The following is a 17,851-nucleotide window of genomic DNA, read 5'->3' as shown; positions in this document are numbered from 1 at the left end:
GAGACTACGCCCCTCCCACTTCGGATGTTCCGCAACGAAGAAAACATGTTCCAACTCTTGGAAGTTAGCACTAAACCGAGAATCCATGTGGAGGCTAGAAGTGTACTCTGGCCACGTGTGCCATGAGGTCCCCTGCGCGCTGCCCCATGCTGTCACTGCCTGGGCAGCTGCGAACAGCCCCTTCCCCCCGGGAGAAGTCAGCGTGGTGCACGCAGACCGGTGGGGCCTCGTGGAGGCAAGTTTCCGGCTTGCCCAGAGAAGGCTCTCGGAGCACCAGCCCTGGCACGGTGAGAAGCTGAGGCAGCCGAAGCGTTTCCAGAGTCAGGGTCTGAAGGCCCCATGTGGGAGCACGGAGTCCGCCAGAGCGGTCGGAAAAGCGGGGAACGCGAGGCCAGGGGCGGCCCGGGCTCCGAGGGGCGGCCCGGGCTCCGAGGGGCAGACGAGTGCGGCTGCGCAGGCCCGCACTCGCGAAAAGCGTCCGGCGGGGGCGGAGGGGGCGGAGCTGACTCAGAGGCGCCGGAGGAAGACGGCGCTTTCCCAGCTGTAGTTTCCAGGGCCGAGGGCCGAAGCGCAGCGGAACGAGGGAAGAAGAGGCAAGAGGCGAGCAGGAGAGAGGCGGGAGGGGCAGCGGGGGCTCGCTCGGCCGGAACAGGGGCTGACCGACAGTGACAGTGACTGAGGCTCCCGTTAGGGAGGGAAGGTGACTGACGAGAGGGTCCCTCCGAAGTTCAAGGACCGGGAACCGCAACGTGAAATGAGCTGCGGGGTCTCCTGCGTGCGGAGTGGGGCCCGGGGCTTGCCGCGGGTTCCCCCGCCGCCCGGACCCGCGCGCCGAGGTGCCGAGTCCCGCTCGCACACCGCGCGGCCTCCCTCCCCAGTCACCACGTCACCGCCCGGGTGTCGGTGCGCGCCCTCCTCCTCAGAAGGCGGGGACTGGGACGCGGCCACGCACGTGCCAGGGGGACAACAGGAAGACGCGGGGAGAAAACCTCCACACAGCGGGGAGGGAAGCCCGGAACAGACTCCTCCGCGGCAGCCCTCATGAGGAACCGGCCCCTCAGCACCTCGGTCTCGAGGCTTCTCCTCTTGGGACCCTGAGGCCGCGCATCTCCCCCGCGGAAGCGCCCCTCCCGTGCTCCCGAAGAAGGCGGGCCTAGCGCCCTGGGACCCGGCCATGCGCGGGGCCGCGGAGTGCGACCAGGGGCCGCGGAGGACGGTGCGAGGAAAGGCGCGCGCACCTGGGCCGGAGACCAGGCCCGAGACCAGCGACGACAGCGGACAAGGCCCGGCCGCGAGACCCCACAGACGTCGGACTTAGAAAGAACCTCGGCAGGGGCGCCTGGGTGGCTCAGTGGGTTAAAGCCTCTGCCTTCGGCTCCGGTCATGATCTCAGGGTCCTGGGATCGAGCCTTACATCCTGCTCTCTGCTCAGCGGGGAGCCTGCTTCCTCCTCTCTCTCTCTCTCTCTACCTGCCTCTCTGCCTACTTGTGATCTCTGTCTGTCAAATAAATAAATAAAATCTTTAAAAAAAAGAAAGAAAGAACCTCGGCTGAGAGTCCCCTGGCCACGGGTGGCGCCTCTATCGGCAGCCCTGCTCAGGGACGCGCCCAGGGAGCCAGAGCCTGTGGCGCCGGCGCACCACAGCCGAGCATGGCCCGGCCGCGGGGTCCTGCCGGCCACTGTTCGGAGATCTTCCGTCTCGGAAGGACGGGACGGCGGACAAGCATGCTGGGGATGGGGAGACTCTACCCCTTCAGCACGTGCCCTCTGCCTATCGGAGTCTGCAAATGCACCGAGTCCCTGGAAAGCCCAAGGGTGGAACGCAGTAGCCGATGCCACTGCCTTTAGCAGAAGACAGAAGTGCCAAGATTTTTTTTTTTTTTTTTTTTTTTTTACAGAGAGAGAGAGAGAGAGAGAGAGAGATCACAAGTAGGCAGAGCAGCAGCCAGAGAGGGGAGGAAGCAGGCTCCCTGCCAAGCAGAGAGCCCGATACGGGGCTCGATCCCAGGACCCTGAGATCATGACCTGAGCTGAAGTGCCAAGATTTTTAACCTATGGAACAGCTTCAGGGTTGGTGTGTGAAAAGAAGGTGCTAGAACATGAATGCACAGGATTAAAACCCGAGAGGGGAGGGCAGAAGGAGCGTACGCTAATACCCAGCACACAGGCATTTCTACACCAGCATCTCTGCTTAGAAAGATATGCTTTTGCAAAGAACAAAAAGCTACCTGAGGCCGCATTCGTGGGTTCCAGCGCACATAGTAATTCACCCATAGTTCCAAGTGACTCAGACTAGCAACAGGATACAAGACGTGGTTTTCATAATTCACAAAGAAAGGATTAGAAAATTCTTCAAGCTGGCTATTGACATAGGACCATAAAGATATAGTCTTCGTATATACATCCTGAAAAACAAAAAAGGAATACATTTAAATAAATTCAACTTTTTTTCAGATCCTTGAGAATCTGTATTATGGAGAGAAAAGGCCTTGGATAAAGGACTTCAAAGGCTGGACGTTATAGAACATTTGCTGAGCCCCACCCCCATCCCTTACGTTTGGGCATCGCCTCATGTCGGGAACAGCAGGGAAACATACACTGGTTCCTGTCCTGGAAAAATGCATTGCTGAGTTAGGTGACATCTGGCGGCCATATCTGTGTAAAGGCAAGATGAGAACTTTCTAACAAGCATGGGATGATGGGGCCCGTCCATAACAAACACAGTCTTTATTTCCAGTTTGCAGTTTTGCTTTTGTGACTGGGGTAGAATTCACAGATAAGACTGCTTTCCCCGGAAAATCATGGCTATCTGGAAAACACTCCGGGGCAGCAGGCGGGTGAAGCCTCCCACCGAGAAGCACGTGCCTGCCTCGAGGCCTCCTCACACCCGCTTGAGAAATGCGGGACTACACGCGCCGCTCCCGTGAGTGGGACACCAGAACCCACAGGCTGGGCAGGACGGGTTGGTGTTAGACACGGACCAAGCACAGTGACAAAGTCAAAATTAGAAAACCGGGGGCGCCTGGGTGGCTCAGTGGGTTAAGCCACTGCCTTCGGCTCAGGTCATGATCTCAGGGTCCTGGGATCGAGTCCCGCATCGGGCTCTCTGCTCAGCAGTGAGCCTGCTTCTCTCTCTCTCTCTCTCTGCCTGCCTCTCTGTCTGCTTGTGATCTCTCTCTGTCAAGTAAATAAATAAAATCTTTAAAAAAAAAAAAAAGAAAAGAAAACCGTAAAGGCGGCTGACTCCCACAAGCTAGACACAGAGAATTCCATCAGGACCTTTTCCTACTTTATACTCTGTATTTCTAAGAGAAATAGCAGCGAGAATTCAAGGGGCTCTGAAGAGCCACAGTCATCAACACAGGCGGTGCCGGCCCGGGAGGGAAAGACATGCGCATCAACAGTGGGAAGATGATACAGAAACAAGCCCTCACCTAGGCAGCCCCCCAATTTCCAAGCTGGGCACCGAGAGCCTTCGGTTTGGGGGCGGGAGTCTTCTCAACAAATGGCTGGGATGACCGGTTAGCCACAGGCAAAAGAATGAATTTGGACCTGTACCATACGCAAAAAGAACTGAAACACGGGTCACAGGCTCAATGGAAGGGCTGAAACTATAACACTCAGAAGAAAATACAGGCTCAACTCTTCACAACCTCAGGCTGGGTAATGGCTTCCTGGATAGGACCCCAAAAGCACAGGAAATGAAAGGAAACAGACAAATTGGGCTTCAGGAAAATTAAAGACTTGTGTCTTTTAAATGAGACCATCAAAAAAAGTGAAGAGACAATGCACAGAGTGCATTGGGTGACAATTTTTGAAAATCATGTATCTGATAAGGGACTCGCATATATCCCGAGTTCTGAGGAAGTCTTACGACTCAGTGATGAAGGCAGCCCAACTGCAAACGGGCGGGGGTCCAAACGAACAATTGTCCACAGGAGCTATGCGGAAGGCCAAGATGCATGCAGAAACGTGCTCGCACTGCCTTCACCTGCCAGGGAATGTACCCCAGAACCCACAATGAGGTACCACGGGGATGGCTAGAATAAAAAAATACACAAGTGTCTGCGAAGAAGTGAAGAAAACAGGCCCCTTTGGCCGTGCTGGTAAGATACTGACTCTGGAAGAACAGTCTGCGGTTCTTCAAAAGGTTAAACACACAGTTCCCTTGTGGCTCGGCAATTGCACTTCCAGTTCCGACCTGGGGAAAGGGCAGCGCGTGTCCACAGGAAATCCGCACGTTCAAATGTCCACAACGTGGTAGCGCGCTTGCCAGAGCCCAGAGCGGCAACAGCCGCGAAGTCCGCCAGGGCCGACTGCAGCCGCAGCTCGTGGCCTCTCCCTAGCGTGGAATGTTGCTCGGCCAGAAGAAAGGCACAGAGTTCGGACACTGCCAACGCACGGACCTGGACGATAGGACGCCACTCACGGAGGACAAATGTTCGCTTCCACTCGCATTGGGTGTCCGCTATTGGCGAATCCGCATGGACTGAAGGCAGATCGCGGCTGCCGGGGACAGGGGGAGTGAGGAACGGGGAGTGACCGCTCATGGGGCCGGGCTCTCTCTTTGGGGTGATGGAAAGTCTAAGGGGTTTACGAACTGAGGTGGTGGTGGCTGCACGCTCTGAATACACCGAAAACCACTCAACTATGAATTGTATGTAAGTCGTAGCTCAAGAGAGCTGATTTTTTAAAATATACTTTGTCAAAAAAAAAAGACCATCAGGGTTTAAATTCTACATGTGAACTTCATTCTGTTGAATTTCAAAAAATAGCTTGAAATATGAGTCATATACCATAAAATTCACTCTAAAACTTTGTAACTTTTTTTCAAGAGGTTAACAGGGCCCTATCACCTGGGCCAGTAGGAATATGGAACTTATCCTGCCCACAGTGGAAGCCACAGGTTGCTGGAGGTCAGAAATGGAGGAAGCGAAGTTCACTTCCAGGCAGCTGCCTTAGTCTACCATGAACTAGGCTGTGGGGCGGTGACAAGTGGCCAGATTAAGAAAGACTCTCTTCAGGGAGCCTGGGTGGCTCAGTCGGTTGATTGAAAGTCGGACCCTTGATTCCAGCTGAGGTCATGATTTTGGGGTTACGGGATCAAGCCCCACATCAGGCTCAACCCTCAAGGCAGAGTCTGCCTGTCCCTCTCCTGCTTTCTCCTTCCTCTCTCTCTCTCTCATAAGTAAATACAGTCTTTTTTTTTCCTTAAGAATCTCTTGTGGGGAGCAGCTGTGGCAGCTGGGGGAGGGAGGAAGCAAATGCTAAGGCATCTTGAGGGGCAAAGCTGCCCTCTAGGGAGATGCAGGGGAGCAGGGGAGCAGCAGCACAATGGTAATTAGACTCCAAGATGGGACAGACAGTGACCGAGAGAGAACAGAGTCTGGGGCAGGAGGAAGACCGAACTGGGTCCAGGCAGGCTCCCGGGTGACAGAAGGGCTAAAGGGAGGAGACTGAGTGGGGTGTGGACATGGAACGAGGGGGCGACAGCTGTGGGGAGGCTGTAGAGGGGGGTGGGTGCTGGCGACCGACTATTTTCTCCAAAATTCGATAATGTGATGTGTTTATTCGTCTACAGGTGGTGGTCCTTTTCTGTTAACCAGAAGACAGGCTAAGCTGCCTTTTCCGAATGCCTCCTCATGATCATTTCTTTCATTTATGTCAAAATGAGGAGGAAAGGGGCACCTGGGTGACGCAGTCAGCTGAGCACCAGTAACTGGTTTCGGGTCAGGTCGTGGGATCAAGCCTGCCTTCGGGCTCTGCTCTCGGTGCAGAATCTGCTTGGGGTTCTCTCTCCCTCTCCCACTGCCCCTCGAGCTCGTGCTCTCGTGCTCACTCTCAAATAAATAGATAAATCTTTAAATTTTAAAAAAACAACAACTTAGGAGGAAAGAGGGGAAATAGAACTCTGAGAAGCTTGGCCGGACGGAAAAGGAAGTCTGCTACCTAGCAGAAGTTCCGGGGTCACCTACAGACTTCAACCCTCCTAGGCCTCTGCATACCTGTCACCCTAATGGAACGGAGAATGAAGAGCAGAATCACATCATTTTGGAGTCAGTGTAGTAGAAAGTACACGAACTTGGGGTTTAGGGGTTCAAGGGCTAGAACTGACCGTACAAAACCTCAGAGTCCTCAGACAGCTGTAGGCTTGCTTCCCAGCCCCCATAAAGGAAGGGGCCTGTGTCCGACCACATGGAAGATCAGACACTGTGCTGGGGCATCTCATGCGACCCCCCCATTTACAGACGGCAGCAGGGCCAGACCCAGGTCCCCTCTCCACCCAGTACCCCCCCTTCCACAGCGGCACTGAACGGGAAAGGCCCCTGAGCCATGAGCAGCAACAGACAGGATGGCATGCACTTACCTCTTTGAACCGCTGCTGTTCACAGTTGCACAAAAAAGTCCCGAAGAGACAGCTATATAGATGGTCCAAAATCGTGATCAAGAACAGCTCATTAAACTCGAATGCCGACGGAAACTTAAATGGAAAGAGAAGTAAGGTTTAAAGTTCAATTTCTACAACACAGTGGTAGGAATTTTTGGTGAAAGCTAAAGTACAATTTGGAATACAGTTGAAGGTTAAAAGGAAGACTAAGCCATGTCGGATTTCAATTCCTACAGCTTCCGGTCCAGGCCTATGGAGCCGGCGCTAGAACACCTGCAGCCGCCCTTCTGCCAGAAGCAAGGAGAGAGCAGGACCAAGCGCACGGAGCCGCTGTTTGCACACACCGGCAACAGGCCGCACGGGACTGTGTCGGCCCGCCCAGAAGGGAAACAGACAAAGCCAGTCCGACTATGGTCCCAGCTTTCTGCCTGGGGCTACATTTGGCGTCCAAGAAGGGAGAGGGGTTCCCAGGCACAGCAGGTACCAAAAGAGATTCAAGAAAGAATGGAAATCTTATTATCCAGTAAAAAACTCGTGATTAAAAACCTTCCCACAGAGACAACTGCACGAACATAGACCCCCAAATCCTTACCAACGTCTGAACAAATTGACGCTGGCGATATATACAAAGGGTAACACAACATGATCCGGTGGGGTTTAGCTCAGGAATGCAAGGCTGGCTTAACATTGGAAGATCAACATTAAAAAATAGTAATTACTGTAATTTACCACATTAACAGCATAAGAAAAATCACATAATCATCTCAATTACTGGTTTAGGTAATTCTCAATGGGTTTTTTTGCAGAATTCCAATAAGGACTTTACCATTGCCGGGAGGTTCTAGCCAGTACCTGGTATTTAGTAGCCGTGAGGAGATGGTCTGGAAACGATAATAATGATTAATGATGGCAACGAAGCCCTTGGGCAGGCGACGGTGGGGCGCCTCCCACGTGCCAGTGCCCCAGTGAAGTACCAAAGGTGGCAAAGGCCACTGGAACCACCCAGCAGAGCTTTAAGTCTGTTTTCTTTAAAGTATGAAACTGGTCCCCAGAGTGCTGTTTGCACACTCTCATGACTCATCCTGTCACCTCTAGAGAGACAACCACGGTCACCGATGGCCGTATTACTTTCCCAGGCTAGGGACAAGCTTCCCAAAGAGAAAAAAAAAACGGTCCATCCAGGACCGTCCAAACTCCCCCTGCAATCACTCTCTTCCTCCCCGGCCGCTCATTACATTAGCCGCCGTGCAGACTTCTGCTTGGCTGCCCTGGATGCAGGTGGGCCTCTCTCTCCGTCTTACGGACTGTTCCGCAGAAACACAACTCTCTTCCGCGGAGCCCCCTCAGAATGCCCCTTCTTCAGAAACCTCTGGACACTAGCCGTGCTGGGGGTTCTTAGGTGAGCTACATCAACTAAATCTGGCTGAAATGCTGAAGATAGCTACTGATGAATCCTTTCTCAGGGCCTTGAATTTGCAAATCCACCAGTGGCCTCACATTGCAAATGGTTATCCTTTAAACGGCCAAGCACATCATGTCTACTTTTCCCAGCATTTTTCTATGCAGTTTAGTTACACTCTAGTTAAGAAATTATTGGCAACACAAAATTTATGAATGTTAAGCAAATATATAACATTTATGTACACTGAAGCTTTAGCAAATCAAGGCTAGAAATGAAAGATCTAGACTTTATTTTCATTTAAATTACACATTTACTAACAGGACAGCAAAGCTTCTATGGACACATTTCTGAAGTCAAATGAGTCTTTACTGCTAACTCTGAGACTGCCTGCTCGTGGGAGATTGGCTGGGCATGTTCTAGCAGCCCTGACTCTAAGCCTTATTCTGGCCAAGTGGGTCCCAGCGCCGGTAGGTATAGGTCAGGCGGGGCTCGGCCTCTGCCTGTCAGCAACCCCGGAACCAGGACACAAGGGCTGCACCTATGGACGCTCGCCAGGCCTGCTGGTCCCTTTCAAATGGTGTTGCGGCCTCACGCTCAGCCCGGGAAATGTTTCATTGGAGGAAGCAGCAACAGCTAGAGTAATACAAATGAAGATTAAGTCTTGTGATTCGCAATTTCTTTTGGCCTCTTCTCCTGGAAACTATACCATCTACCTAAAAAGTATGGGCTCAAAAACTCTAGAAATCCACAATGAAATTCTGCAAGTCTTGAGGAACAAAAATATGAACCACTATTAAACCTACTCAAAAGGGCAGAGTCTATTAAACTATGGTTATTGTAGAATGTTTGAGACTCTTTTCTAAAGAGCTGCTCAATTCCTTTCCCTCAGATCCTTGTCTATCAATTTGTGCACACAGCCTAGTTCATGTTATCCTGAGATTTCGAACGATTTAATGTGGATTTAGCTTACTTGATTTAGCAGTAGGCAACCTCCAAATAAATTAATCTCATTACATTAATGCATCTTTCCTAACAAGCTACATGTCGCATCCACTTGTCACTTAACTGATAGACTGAGCAGTGCTCTTTTTGCTTCTATTGCATTAACCATGTTGTTTTAAGAGACGTTAATTATACACATTTCATGGACGGGAGCTGAGAGGCATCTGAAATCTAATCTAAACCCCTTGTCTTTTTTTCCCTTAAAATCCAATAAGCAGCACAAAAATGATCTAGATTAAACATGAAAATAGGGACAAAACAGTAGGGGAATGGAAGGCAGTTTGTGGATACTACACGCACGCACGCATGCACTTGGCATTTGGGAGGAAGAAGCTACTTCACATCAACAAAAGTAGTGCTTATCCCCTCAGAAGCAGCATTTTTTTGTGTGTGTTCAACCTTGTTACACAATTTTTCTAAAATATATTTTATACTTTTCTGTTTTAACCTGAATGTAACCATCATTTAATTTTGTTATTGGCTCAGTTAATACAAACAGCAAGAAGTTCACGGGGCTACATAACAGTAAGACCCCTGGCCAGCCTCCGTGCTTTCTGAGTGTGTGTTCACTGCCATCTGTCACTCATCCCACCGGTGCCCTCCTCTGAAACGCCCCACACCCCCACCAGCCCTCCAACTGGCTGCTCTGAATCACATGTGACCTGGTGCCTGGAAAACACGAGAGCCCCATCAGTCTGGGGAAGCTGGGCCTAAAAGTCAGAGAAAGGTCTAAGTCCCAAGGACTCTGGGAGGTCTCCGCTAGCTGATCAGAACTCACGCCCCCTCCTTTTTGTCTTATTTCTGAAAGCACGCCTGCTCTCTCTAGATCCTTGGTGCGGAGATCCGTGAGGCGTGCAGACTCACGAATCGGACTGCGTTTAGTAACGCCCCCGCATCCAGGGTCAGCGGCTCTGGCAGGCCTGAGAATCTTCATCTCTGCGTGCCCAGGGGAAGTGGAGGCTACCGGCCCCGGGACTGCAGCAGGATGGAGGCTGTCGTCTGGAGGCTGGTCTTCCGCCTCACTGGCACCTCAGAACGCACATGGGGAATGTTCCAGAATGGCATACATCCAGGCTTCTCCCTCGGCCTACAGGAGGAAGGGTGTGCAAAGAAGGGGGCCCAAGCATGTTTCCAGGCACTGACAGTGTGTCCACAGGGACACGGTGAGGCGGGGGTCCCCCCAGATGGCTCCTGAGCAATTGCTGCTGGAAGGGGTCTGGGCCGAGAGGCAGCGGGGCAGCAGTGCACCACAGCGGGCTCAGCCTCTCTCCTGCCCACTGCTGCCCCCCACCACTAAGAGTGGTGCACAGTGAGGGATTTCACAGATAGTGGTACATCCGCCTTCCCGGGCTTAGAAAGCAGCGATCCCTTGAAAAGGTCCTGGGGTGGTGGTAAGAATGTGGTCAGGAGGCTGTCGTGCCATGGCTGCTGACGGAGTCACTAGAGGTCGCCGGCAGTCTTTCCAGCCGGTCCTCTTCCCATGACTAAGGCAGCCAAGGCCACACCTCCGGGCCAATAGGAAGGAGAGCACCCAGGCCATGGCTCTCCACCCTCTGACTCTCTCCCTGTGCAGGCTCTGGGGACACTACCTGTTTTCTATTCTCTCCGTCTCGGTCTCTATGTGTCTATCTCTCTCTGTGTCTCTGTGTGTCTCTCTGTCTCACTCTCTTCATCCTACCTCTCTGTATGCCACTCTGTCCCTGTCGCTCTCTCTGGCACTCCGGCTTGATCTCCTATCCTGAGGATAAGACCCCCAACTTGGCCTCAGGTGTTAGAGACCAGGGAATAAATAGCATAGGCCTCAGGGCCTGCTTTAAACTGAAGCCGTTGGGGCCCAACCCACTTAGGGAAGGGGGATCCCCGCGTGGCCACCTTGCATACTGGGGCCCTGTGCACTGGGGTTTGGAAACTAAGCACCAGTAACTTCCTACCTACCTCTGCTTCCCGGACATTCCCTGCCCTCGGCGGCACTGCCGCGGGGCCGTGGGGGCCCAGGCCAGGCGTGCGGACTCCTGGGTCCCCAGGGCCGGCGTCCCCTCCCCTGCTGTCAGTTCCGGCACATCCCTGTCTCAAACACTTGGCCCGCTCAGCAGGGGACTGCGCCTCCTCACCCAGACAGGAAGGGAGCACGAGCAGCAGAATGGCAGAAGCAAGGCCTTGGTCGACGGAGCCGGTGGACTGAAGACTGACAAAAGCATTTGCACAAGAACAGGAACTTTTGGTGAGAAATGATAGTCTCGAATTTTCTGCTTATACTTCCAAGTGAATTAGAATCAAACCGAGTTAAATAACAGAAGGGGTCCTATTTTTACACACATACACGTGTTCATTTTGAACGAACATGAATATTTATCTAATCTTCAATTTTAAGTCAGAAATATACTTGAAATTTCCTACCTGTCTTGTCATTTGCCAAACACAATCAATGAACTGAAGGAATATAGGGGACCGGTCAGCGTCCGCGTGGTTGTCATCACCGTGGCCCACTCTCTGAGAACAAACGAGAGGTTAAGCATGTGAACGCATGCCACAGTCCTCTCAAAAGTCACTTAAAATTGCCTAGTGGCAAGCATTAGGTATCACCTGTATGTCCCAAGACCTAACAGGAAACACAAGTTCAGTGTACTATACTGTTACGTGTTGACTTTTATAATTTCACTTTAAAATAGTGGAGATCAAGAAGTTATAAGCAAGTGACCAGTAAACGTTTCAGTCCCAATGCTAGGGTCAGGCCAGGCCACGGTGCCAAGTGCACAGTGTCAACGTGGGACTACCGACTAGCGGCTCAGAAAGCACATCACGATGGCCATTTATTTCCTCCACATGTGGAAAAACAGGTCTTCCCACTTTTCCAAAATGTCAGGAAGTCAGAATCAAATAATAATCTATACATTTTAACCAATTCTATAGGACTCGGAGAGCCCCCCAAACCCCACACTTGAAATGGTAAGGGGGAGTCCTTGCTCAAGGCAGCCCAGTTCTGAGACATACTTGATACCCACCAGTGCGTTTCCCACCTTTCAGTGTTGTAGAGCGACCCATGGATTCCTGATAAAAGAACTTCAAAAACAAACAGGGCAAAACATTGGAAATGTCAAGTTAAAAAACAGTTCGAGAGGGAGCATTCGAAGAGAAGGCTCAAATACTCTGGTGATGAAGGAAAGGGACGAGAAACATCCCAAAGATATAATGCAACTACCACATAGAAAGTGCTAGAAGTACTGGGTCTAGGAAACTGCCAGCAGGAGAGACACAGAAACGCAGAAATCCAGGCCTCACAGTTACAGTAGTTGGGTCTTACTGGTTTTCCACTGTGGTGAAACATACAGACCAGCAAATGGGCCACCTTAACCAGTTTGTGGACACAGCTCAGCGGGATCAAGTACGGTCAGTGCTGGGAGCCGACCCCACCGTCCTTCTTTCCAGTCTGAAACTTCCCGTTAACTCCACGTCTCCCCACCCTGCCACCACCAGTGACTTTCTGTCCCTGCGCATGTGACTGCTCTTGGTCCCTCTTGTAAGTGGACTCCTACAGTATCTGTCCTCTTGTGACTGGCTTCTTTCACTCAGCAGAAGGTCCTGAAGGTTCATCTGGATTGTAGATTGTGTCAGAAATTCCCTCCTTCTCTGAGCTGAGTGCCACGTCCACTGTCTGGACAGACCACGTTCTGTGTATGCGTTCATCTGTCGACGGACACTGGGGCTGCTCCTACCTCTGGGCTCCTGTGAGCCACACTGCTTGTACGCGTGGGTGTGCAAGTATCCGAGTCTGTTTTCACTTCTTTTGGGTGTATCCCCAGAAGCAGAATTGCCGGGTCACAGGGCAGCTCTATTTTTAATTGAGGAACTGCCGTACTGTTTTCCACAGCGGCTGCAGAAGTGGCCTTATCTCTGCACTTCCCCTTTACAAAATAATCTGCAGAACCTGCTTTTCAGTGTTTAAGGCACCTTGGGAATGGTTTTGCATGGCCGCTCGCAATTTAAGATTCATTCTTTTAACAGCCGCTCACTGAATTCCTCTGGTGTACACAAGGCATCTTGCCTGGCCCTTGGGAGTTTGGGGACATGTGGTGCTGTCCCACAGAGGCCATACTCTTGGTTACACACCTGAGGTACCGAGACAAACGAGACACAGTCCCCGTGCTGAACAAATAATTCACTTGCAGTGTAGTCGTGGGAGAAAGACCTGGAAACAACAAAGGCACTGAAACGTGCCCAGGGCTTCCAAGTCTGGAATGGGTATGGCAGGGCCACAAAGGAACAAAAGGCCAACCTTGGATGGGGCAGAGGGAACAGAGAAGGCAAACCCCGCGAGTCACAGTCACGGAGGAGGTCTCATTTCAGATAAAGCTTCACGGACAGAGGGAGATACTTGCTTCCTGGCTGGCCAGGGGTGCCCTGTAGTAGAAGCAGGGGGAACGTTGTGGGAGACACCAACAGCACCAGTGGCAGCTGGGCATGAGGCAAGGGGAGGGAGGCGAGACACAGCTGGAAAGGTGGACTAGGCCAGATGACCCAGGGCCTCAAATGTTGAGTTGAGGAGTTTGCCCACAACCGCATGGGCCACGGGAAGGCTCGGAGGGTTCCACACAGCATGAGATCTGCTTCTTGGAATGCTCCGTCTGGTGGCAGTGAGGACGATGGATTGGAAAGGGAAAGGTGACAGAGAAACTAGTTAGGAGGCTGCCATCACAGCCCCAAGGGAGATGGGCAGGCCAGAATGAAGGGGGCATCAGTGGCGTTGAGACAGATTTGAACATATTTAAAGACGTGGGACCAGCGGAGATCACTAGGGTGTTAAGCACAGAGAAGAGGAGCAGTCTGCAGACTGAGCCCTGGGGCACCCCAGCACTAAGAGGTCGGGGAGAGAGGGAGGACTAGAAGACAGGAGGAAATTCAAAAGGCTGTGCAGACCTAGAAGCCAAGGGAAGAAAGTTTCCAGAAATAGGGAAGAAGCAACAGCATCAAGTGCTCAGGCCAAATAAGAGAAGGGCTTGGCAAAGGGGCAGAGACTGGTGGCTGGGATGTGCAGTTTCCGGCCGGGGTGGGTGTCGGGAGGAGGAAGCCTGGCCCAAGTGAGCACAGGGCAGCTCTGTCGTGAAGGGGGCAGATCTCTGCAGTGACCGACAGCTGGAGGGGAAGCAGAGTCAAGGGAAAGCAGGTTTCCAGAGTGGGATAAAGAACGGCACGTTTCTATGCCGGTGGGACCCATCTAGGCGAGAGGGGGGATGGAGGCGGGCCAGAGGCAGGATGATGGAATGGGGCGGCAAGGAGAGGAGCTGGCCTCAGGGAGGAGCTTCGATGGCTCACTGACAGAAACTCAAGGGAGGGTAGAGCATAAGGAGGCAGCAAGGAGGCGGCTCCGCCCTCCACAGCCGGGCGACCTTGGTCAGATAACTCAGACTGCTGAATCTCAGTTTCCCCACGTGCCAGAGACAGCAGCTGCTTCGGGGCCTCCTAGGGTTGGACGAGATGACACGTGTGACAGCATGCTCGGTGAACTGCACGTGATGAATCTGGGGAGCTTACAACTGTAAGGAAGCCCGGAGCCGCACAGGGGGCGGGAGCAGAGCGTGTGCGCACCCCCGATGCGTGCTGTGCGTGGCTGCCGCTGGCGTCTCAGCAGATGACCCTGAGCACCGCTCATCTCAAGAGTCCCTGCCCACCCATCTCTCCCAGGACACAGTGTGGGAAGAGGCGGAAGGGAATGGTCTGGAGCCTTCAGAGGTGACCGGAGACAGACACTGGGGGAACCGCCCTCTCACCCCCTCCTCACTGAGCCTAGCCTTCCCTCAGGGTCCAGGCGCCAGCGCTGACACGGACAGACTCACCTCCGCTGCACAACGCTCCACCTCCGAGAAGGACATCGAGGTGCAGAGAGGGAATGGGGCGCGGTGCAGGGGCGGCTCGGACAATGGCCCCTGAAGGGCATGTGGCTCACGGGCTGCAGAACTGCTTTTCCCTCTCCTCTCGGCCGATGTACTCGGGACCCCCATGGCGGGAGCCACGGAGGCAGCTCCACACCCACGGCCCGTCCTGCTGCTCTGAGCAGGTCTGAATGAGGCTTCAGGCATATTCCAGTGCCGCGCACAGTTAAGACGAAGCCCCAGTGGCTCAGTGACTGGGAAAGACCAGGAACGAACAGCCACTCAGACCAAACACAAAGGGTGACCCAAGAATGGCCACCAGGTGACCCAGCGGTCCCACTTGTAGGGGTGTCCCCAGTGTGAAAGCGGCCGTCGCAAGCTGAACTGTGTACTGCCCCATTCCCTACGCTGGAGCCCTGACCCCCAGGGCCTTGGAATGGGACTTTTTTTTGGAGACGGGGTCCATGGGAGGTGACTGGAAGGAAGATGGGAGGCTGGCCCTACTCCAGCCTGACCGGTGTCTTGTAAGGAGAAGAAATTCGAACGCGAGGGGCACCAGCGAGGTGCACCCGGAGGAAAGGCCGTGTAAGCACAGGGTGAGAAGGCGGCCACGCACGAGCCAAGAAGATGCAGTTCAGGACAGACCAACCCTGCCAGCACCTGGATCTTGGACATCCAGGCTCCAGAACTGGGAGACTATACATTGTTACTGGCTAAGCTCCTCGGTTTGTGGTAGTCCGCGTGACAAAAACTGGTATGCCAGCGTTCGCAGCAGCGCTAGTCACAAGAGCCAACTGGTGGGAATAATCCAAGTGTCCACCAACAGGAATGGATAAGCAAAGGGAATACTGGTCAGGTATGAAAAGGAACTAAGTTTTTATCTATGCTATGTAATGGATAAACCTTAAAAACATGTTTCGAGAAATAAGCCAGTCACAGAAAGACAAATGTTATGATTCCATTTACAGGAGGCGCCTAGAACGGGCAACTCGAGAAAGACAGAAAGCAGGTTAGTGACTGTCTGGGGCTGGAGGAGGGGGAGAGGAGGAAGGGCTACTTGATGGGTACAGGGTTTCCTTTCGGGGGGTGAAGAAATGTTCTGGAACTAGACAGAACTGGTGCTGGCACAACCCCGCGAATGCACTAAATGTCACCAAACTGTATGTCTTAAGATGGTTAATTCCGTTATATGAATTTTACCTTATGTATTTAAAAAAGAAGGATATCTACACTAAAAAAATTTTGAAAAAAAAAAAGAGTGCCCTACCAAAAGCATACCGTGCTGAGGTCCACGGAATTCTATTATGGTGATTCAGGTCTGACACAGAGCAGAAAGTGCGTGCGTGTGTGTTTGTGTGTGTGTGTGTGTGTGTGTGTGTGTGTGTGTTGTACGTGAAGCACACATGCATAGGCTAGAACAAAACAAGTCAGGAATTCACCTCACGGTCTCAGCTTACCAGGGCAAACCTATGTCCGAAGCTTATCCACTCCTTTTCTATGAGTGCCTCGAAGCCTTTAATGGTGCGGTAGTAACTGTCCAGCATCAGCATGGCCAGAGACGTCAGCTGGGCGGTCCGGTCCCAGCCGTCGCTGCAGTGCACCACCACCGACGTCTTCCCAGACTCTATCTTATCGGCGATCCTTACTGCCCCAGCAAGAAGCATCTTCGGGAAAGAAGGCACGTTAGAGCAGGCAACGTTTAATTTCGAGGACAGCAAAAACAGTTCTGCGGAGAATGTTAGAAGTTTAGGTCAATAAATGAAACAATGCAACCCAGTGAGGCGACTCGGAGACATCAGCGCTGGGGGCGGGGACACCTTACACCAAGGAAAATGACGACGGCCAAGTGCACTCGCTTACTACAGGGTCACAGAGTACGTTCCAAACAGGACTGAGCCAAGCAGTATCCCTCGACAGAGCCCACGGTCTGATGCTGCATACACTGCAAAGATGCGCTTCTGCACAGTGTTGGGAAACCGCACGGACGCACAGATCTATGGCAGGTGCGCCGGAGATCTGGACCGGGAAGCATGCCAAGGACCAGCCCTCCTCACCCTTATATACTCCAGCCAGTGCGTCCCGTCCACGCTGGAGAGCCACCGTGCCTCATCAATGGAAGGGTACACGATCTCCTTCAGTTTGCGCAGGGACTCTCTCATCACGTGGATGTTGTGGATCTCCAAGAACATGAGCTCCGCATTGGGGTAAGCACTTTCACTTTCGTACCCTCCGCCCTTGGCCTGTGAGAAACAAAACACACACAGCGCTGTGTCTGAGCTCACACTTCCAGTTTCTGCTGTTATCAGAAAGAGACCGTTAAGGACGCAACAAGCCCCTCCGTGTAAAATAACCCTCCTAACCCTTGGAGGACTCGCCCCCGGCTGCTGGCACAAAGCACCACACAGTAAGCAGCTTAAAACAACAGAAATGTTCCCTCACAGTTCTGGAGCCAAAATCAAGGTACTGGCAGGGCCGTGCTCCCTCAGAAGCCCCTTGGGGAGGACTCGTCTTTGCTTCTTCGAGCTTCTGGTAGCCCCCAAGTGGTCCTGGTTTACAGACACATCACTCAAATCTCTGCCTCACCATCCCATGGCCTTTGCCTCCTGTCTGTCTCTTCTCTCTTCTAAGGAGCCGAGTCAGACCGGATTACAGCCCGCCCTAATTCAACAGGACCTCATCGTAACTGGATTACATCTATAAAGACCTCATTTCAAAATGAGGCCACATTCACTCACCTACCAGGAGTTAGGTCTTCGGCATAGTTATTTATGGAGACGCAATTCAACCCCGAACAACTCATCATCAGGTTTTGAACCTTTAAGAACCGGATCTTACTCAAGGCTGGTTGGGTTTTTAAAGGTTCTTCTAGTGCCATCTGTCTGAACAGAAACAGCTGTACCGCCACAAAATTTCTGTGTAATACGCTATCTGTAAATCCCAGATCAGGAGGTTTAAGCAATTTCAGTAAAATAAAATGCAAATGAAAAGACCACAGCAGCACGATAGCCAGAAAGTGGAAAGAACCCACTTGCCCAGCAGTGGAGGAGTGGACAAACAAAACATGCTCTCTCCACACAGTGGAACATTCTGCAGTCAAGGGAAGTGAGTGCTGGGACACGCTGCCATAGGAGTGAACCTTAGAAACATCACACTGAGGGAAAGAATCCCGGCCCCAGAGATTGTATGTTGTA

General features: G+C 52.4%; 1 protein-coding gene across 6 annotated transcripts in view; it reads right to left on the bottom strand.

Moving 5' to 3' along the window:
* Positions 1-17,851, bottom strand: part of MTMR1 (myotubularin related protein 1) — a 58,579-nt gene that overhangs the window by 4,160 nt on the left and 36,568 nt on the right. For all 6 annotated transcript variants that reach the window (XM_045995255.1, XM_045995257.1, XM_045995260.1 and 3 more), the window contains 5 exons: positions 16,715-16,900; positions 16,118-16,324; positions 11,191-11,283; positions 6,369-6,482; positions 2,230-2,406 (listed from right to left, as the gene is read on the bottom strand). In XM_045995255.1, coding sequence (XP_045851211.1) covers positions 2,230-2,406; positions 6,369-6,482; positions 11,191-11,283; positions 16,118-16,324; positions 16,715-16,900 — 777 coding nt within the window. The remainder of the gene's footprint in view (positions 1-2,229; positions 2,407-6,368; positions 6,483-11,190; positions 11,284-16,117; positions 16,325-16,714; positions 16,901-17,851) is intronic.

This window comes from Meles meles, chromosome X, assembly GCF_922984935.1.
Source record: "Meles meles chromosome X, mMelMel3.1 paternal haplotype, whole genome shotgun sequence".
Classification (NCBI taxonomy): domain Eukaryota; kingdom Metazoa; phylum Chordata; class Mammalia; order Carnivora; family Mustelidae; genus Meles; species Meles meles.
Note: the sequence above shows the minus strand (reverse complement) of the source record. Positions and strands in the feature narration are given on the sequence as shown.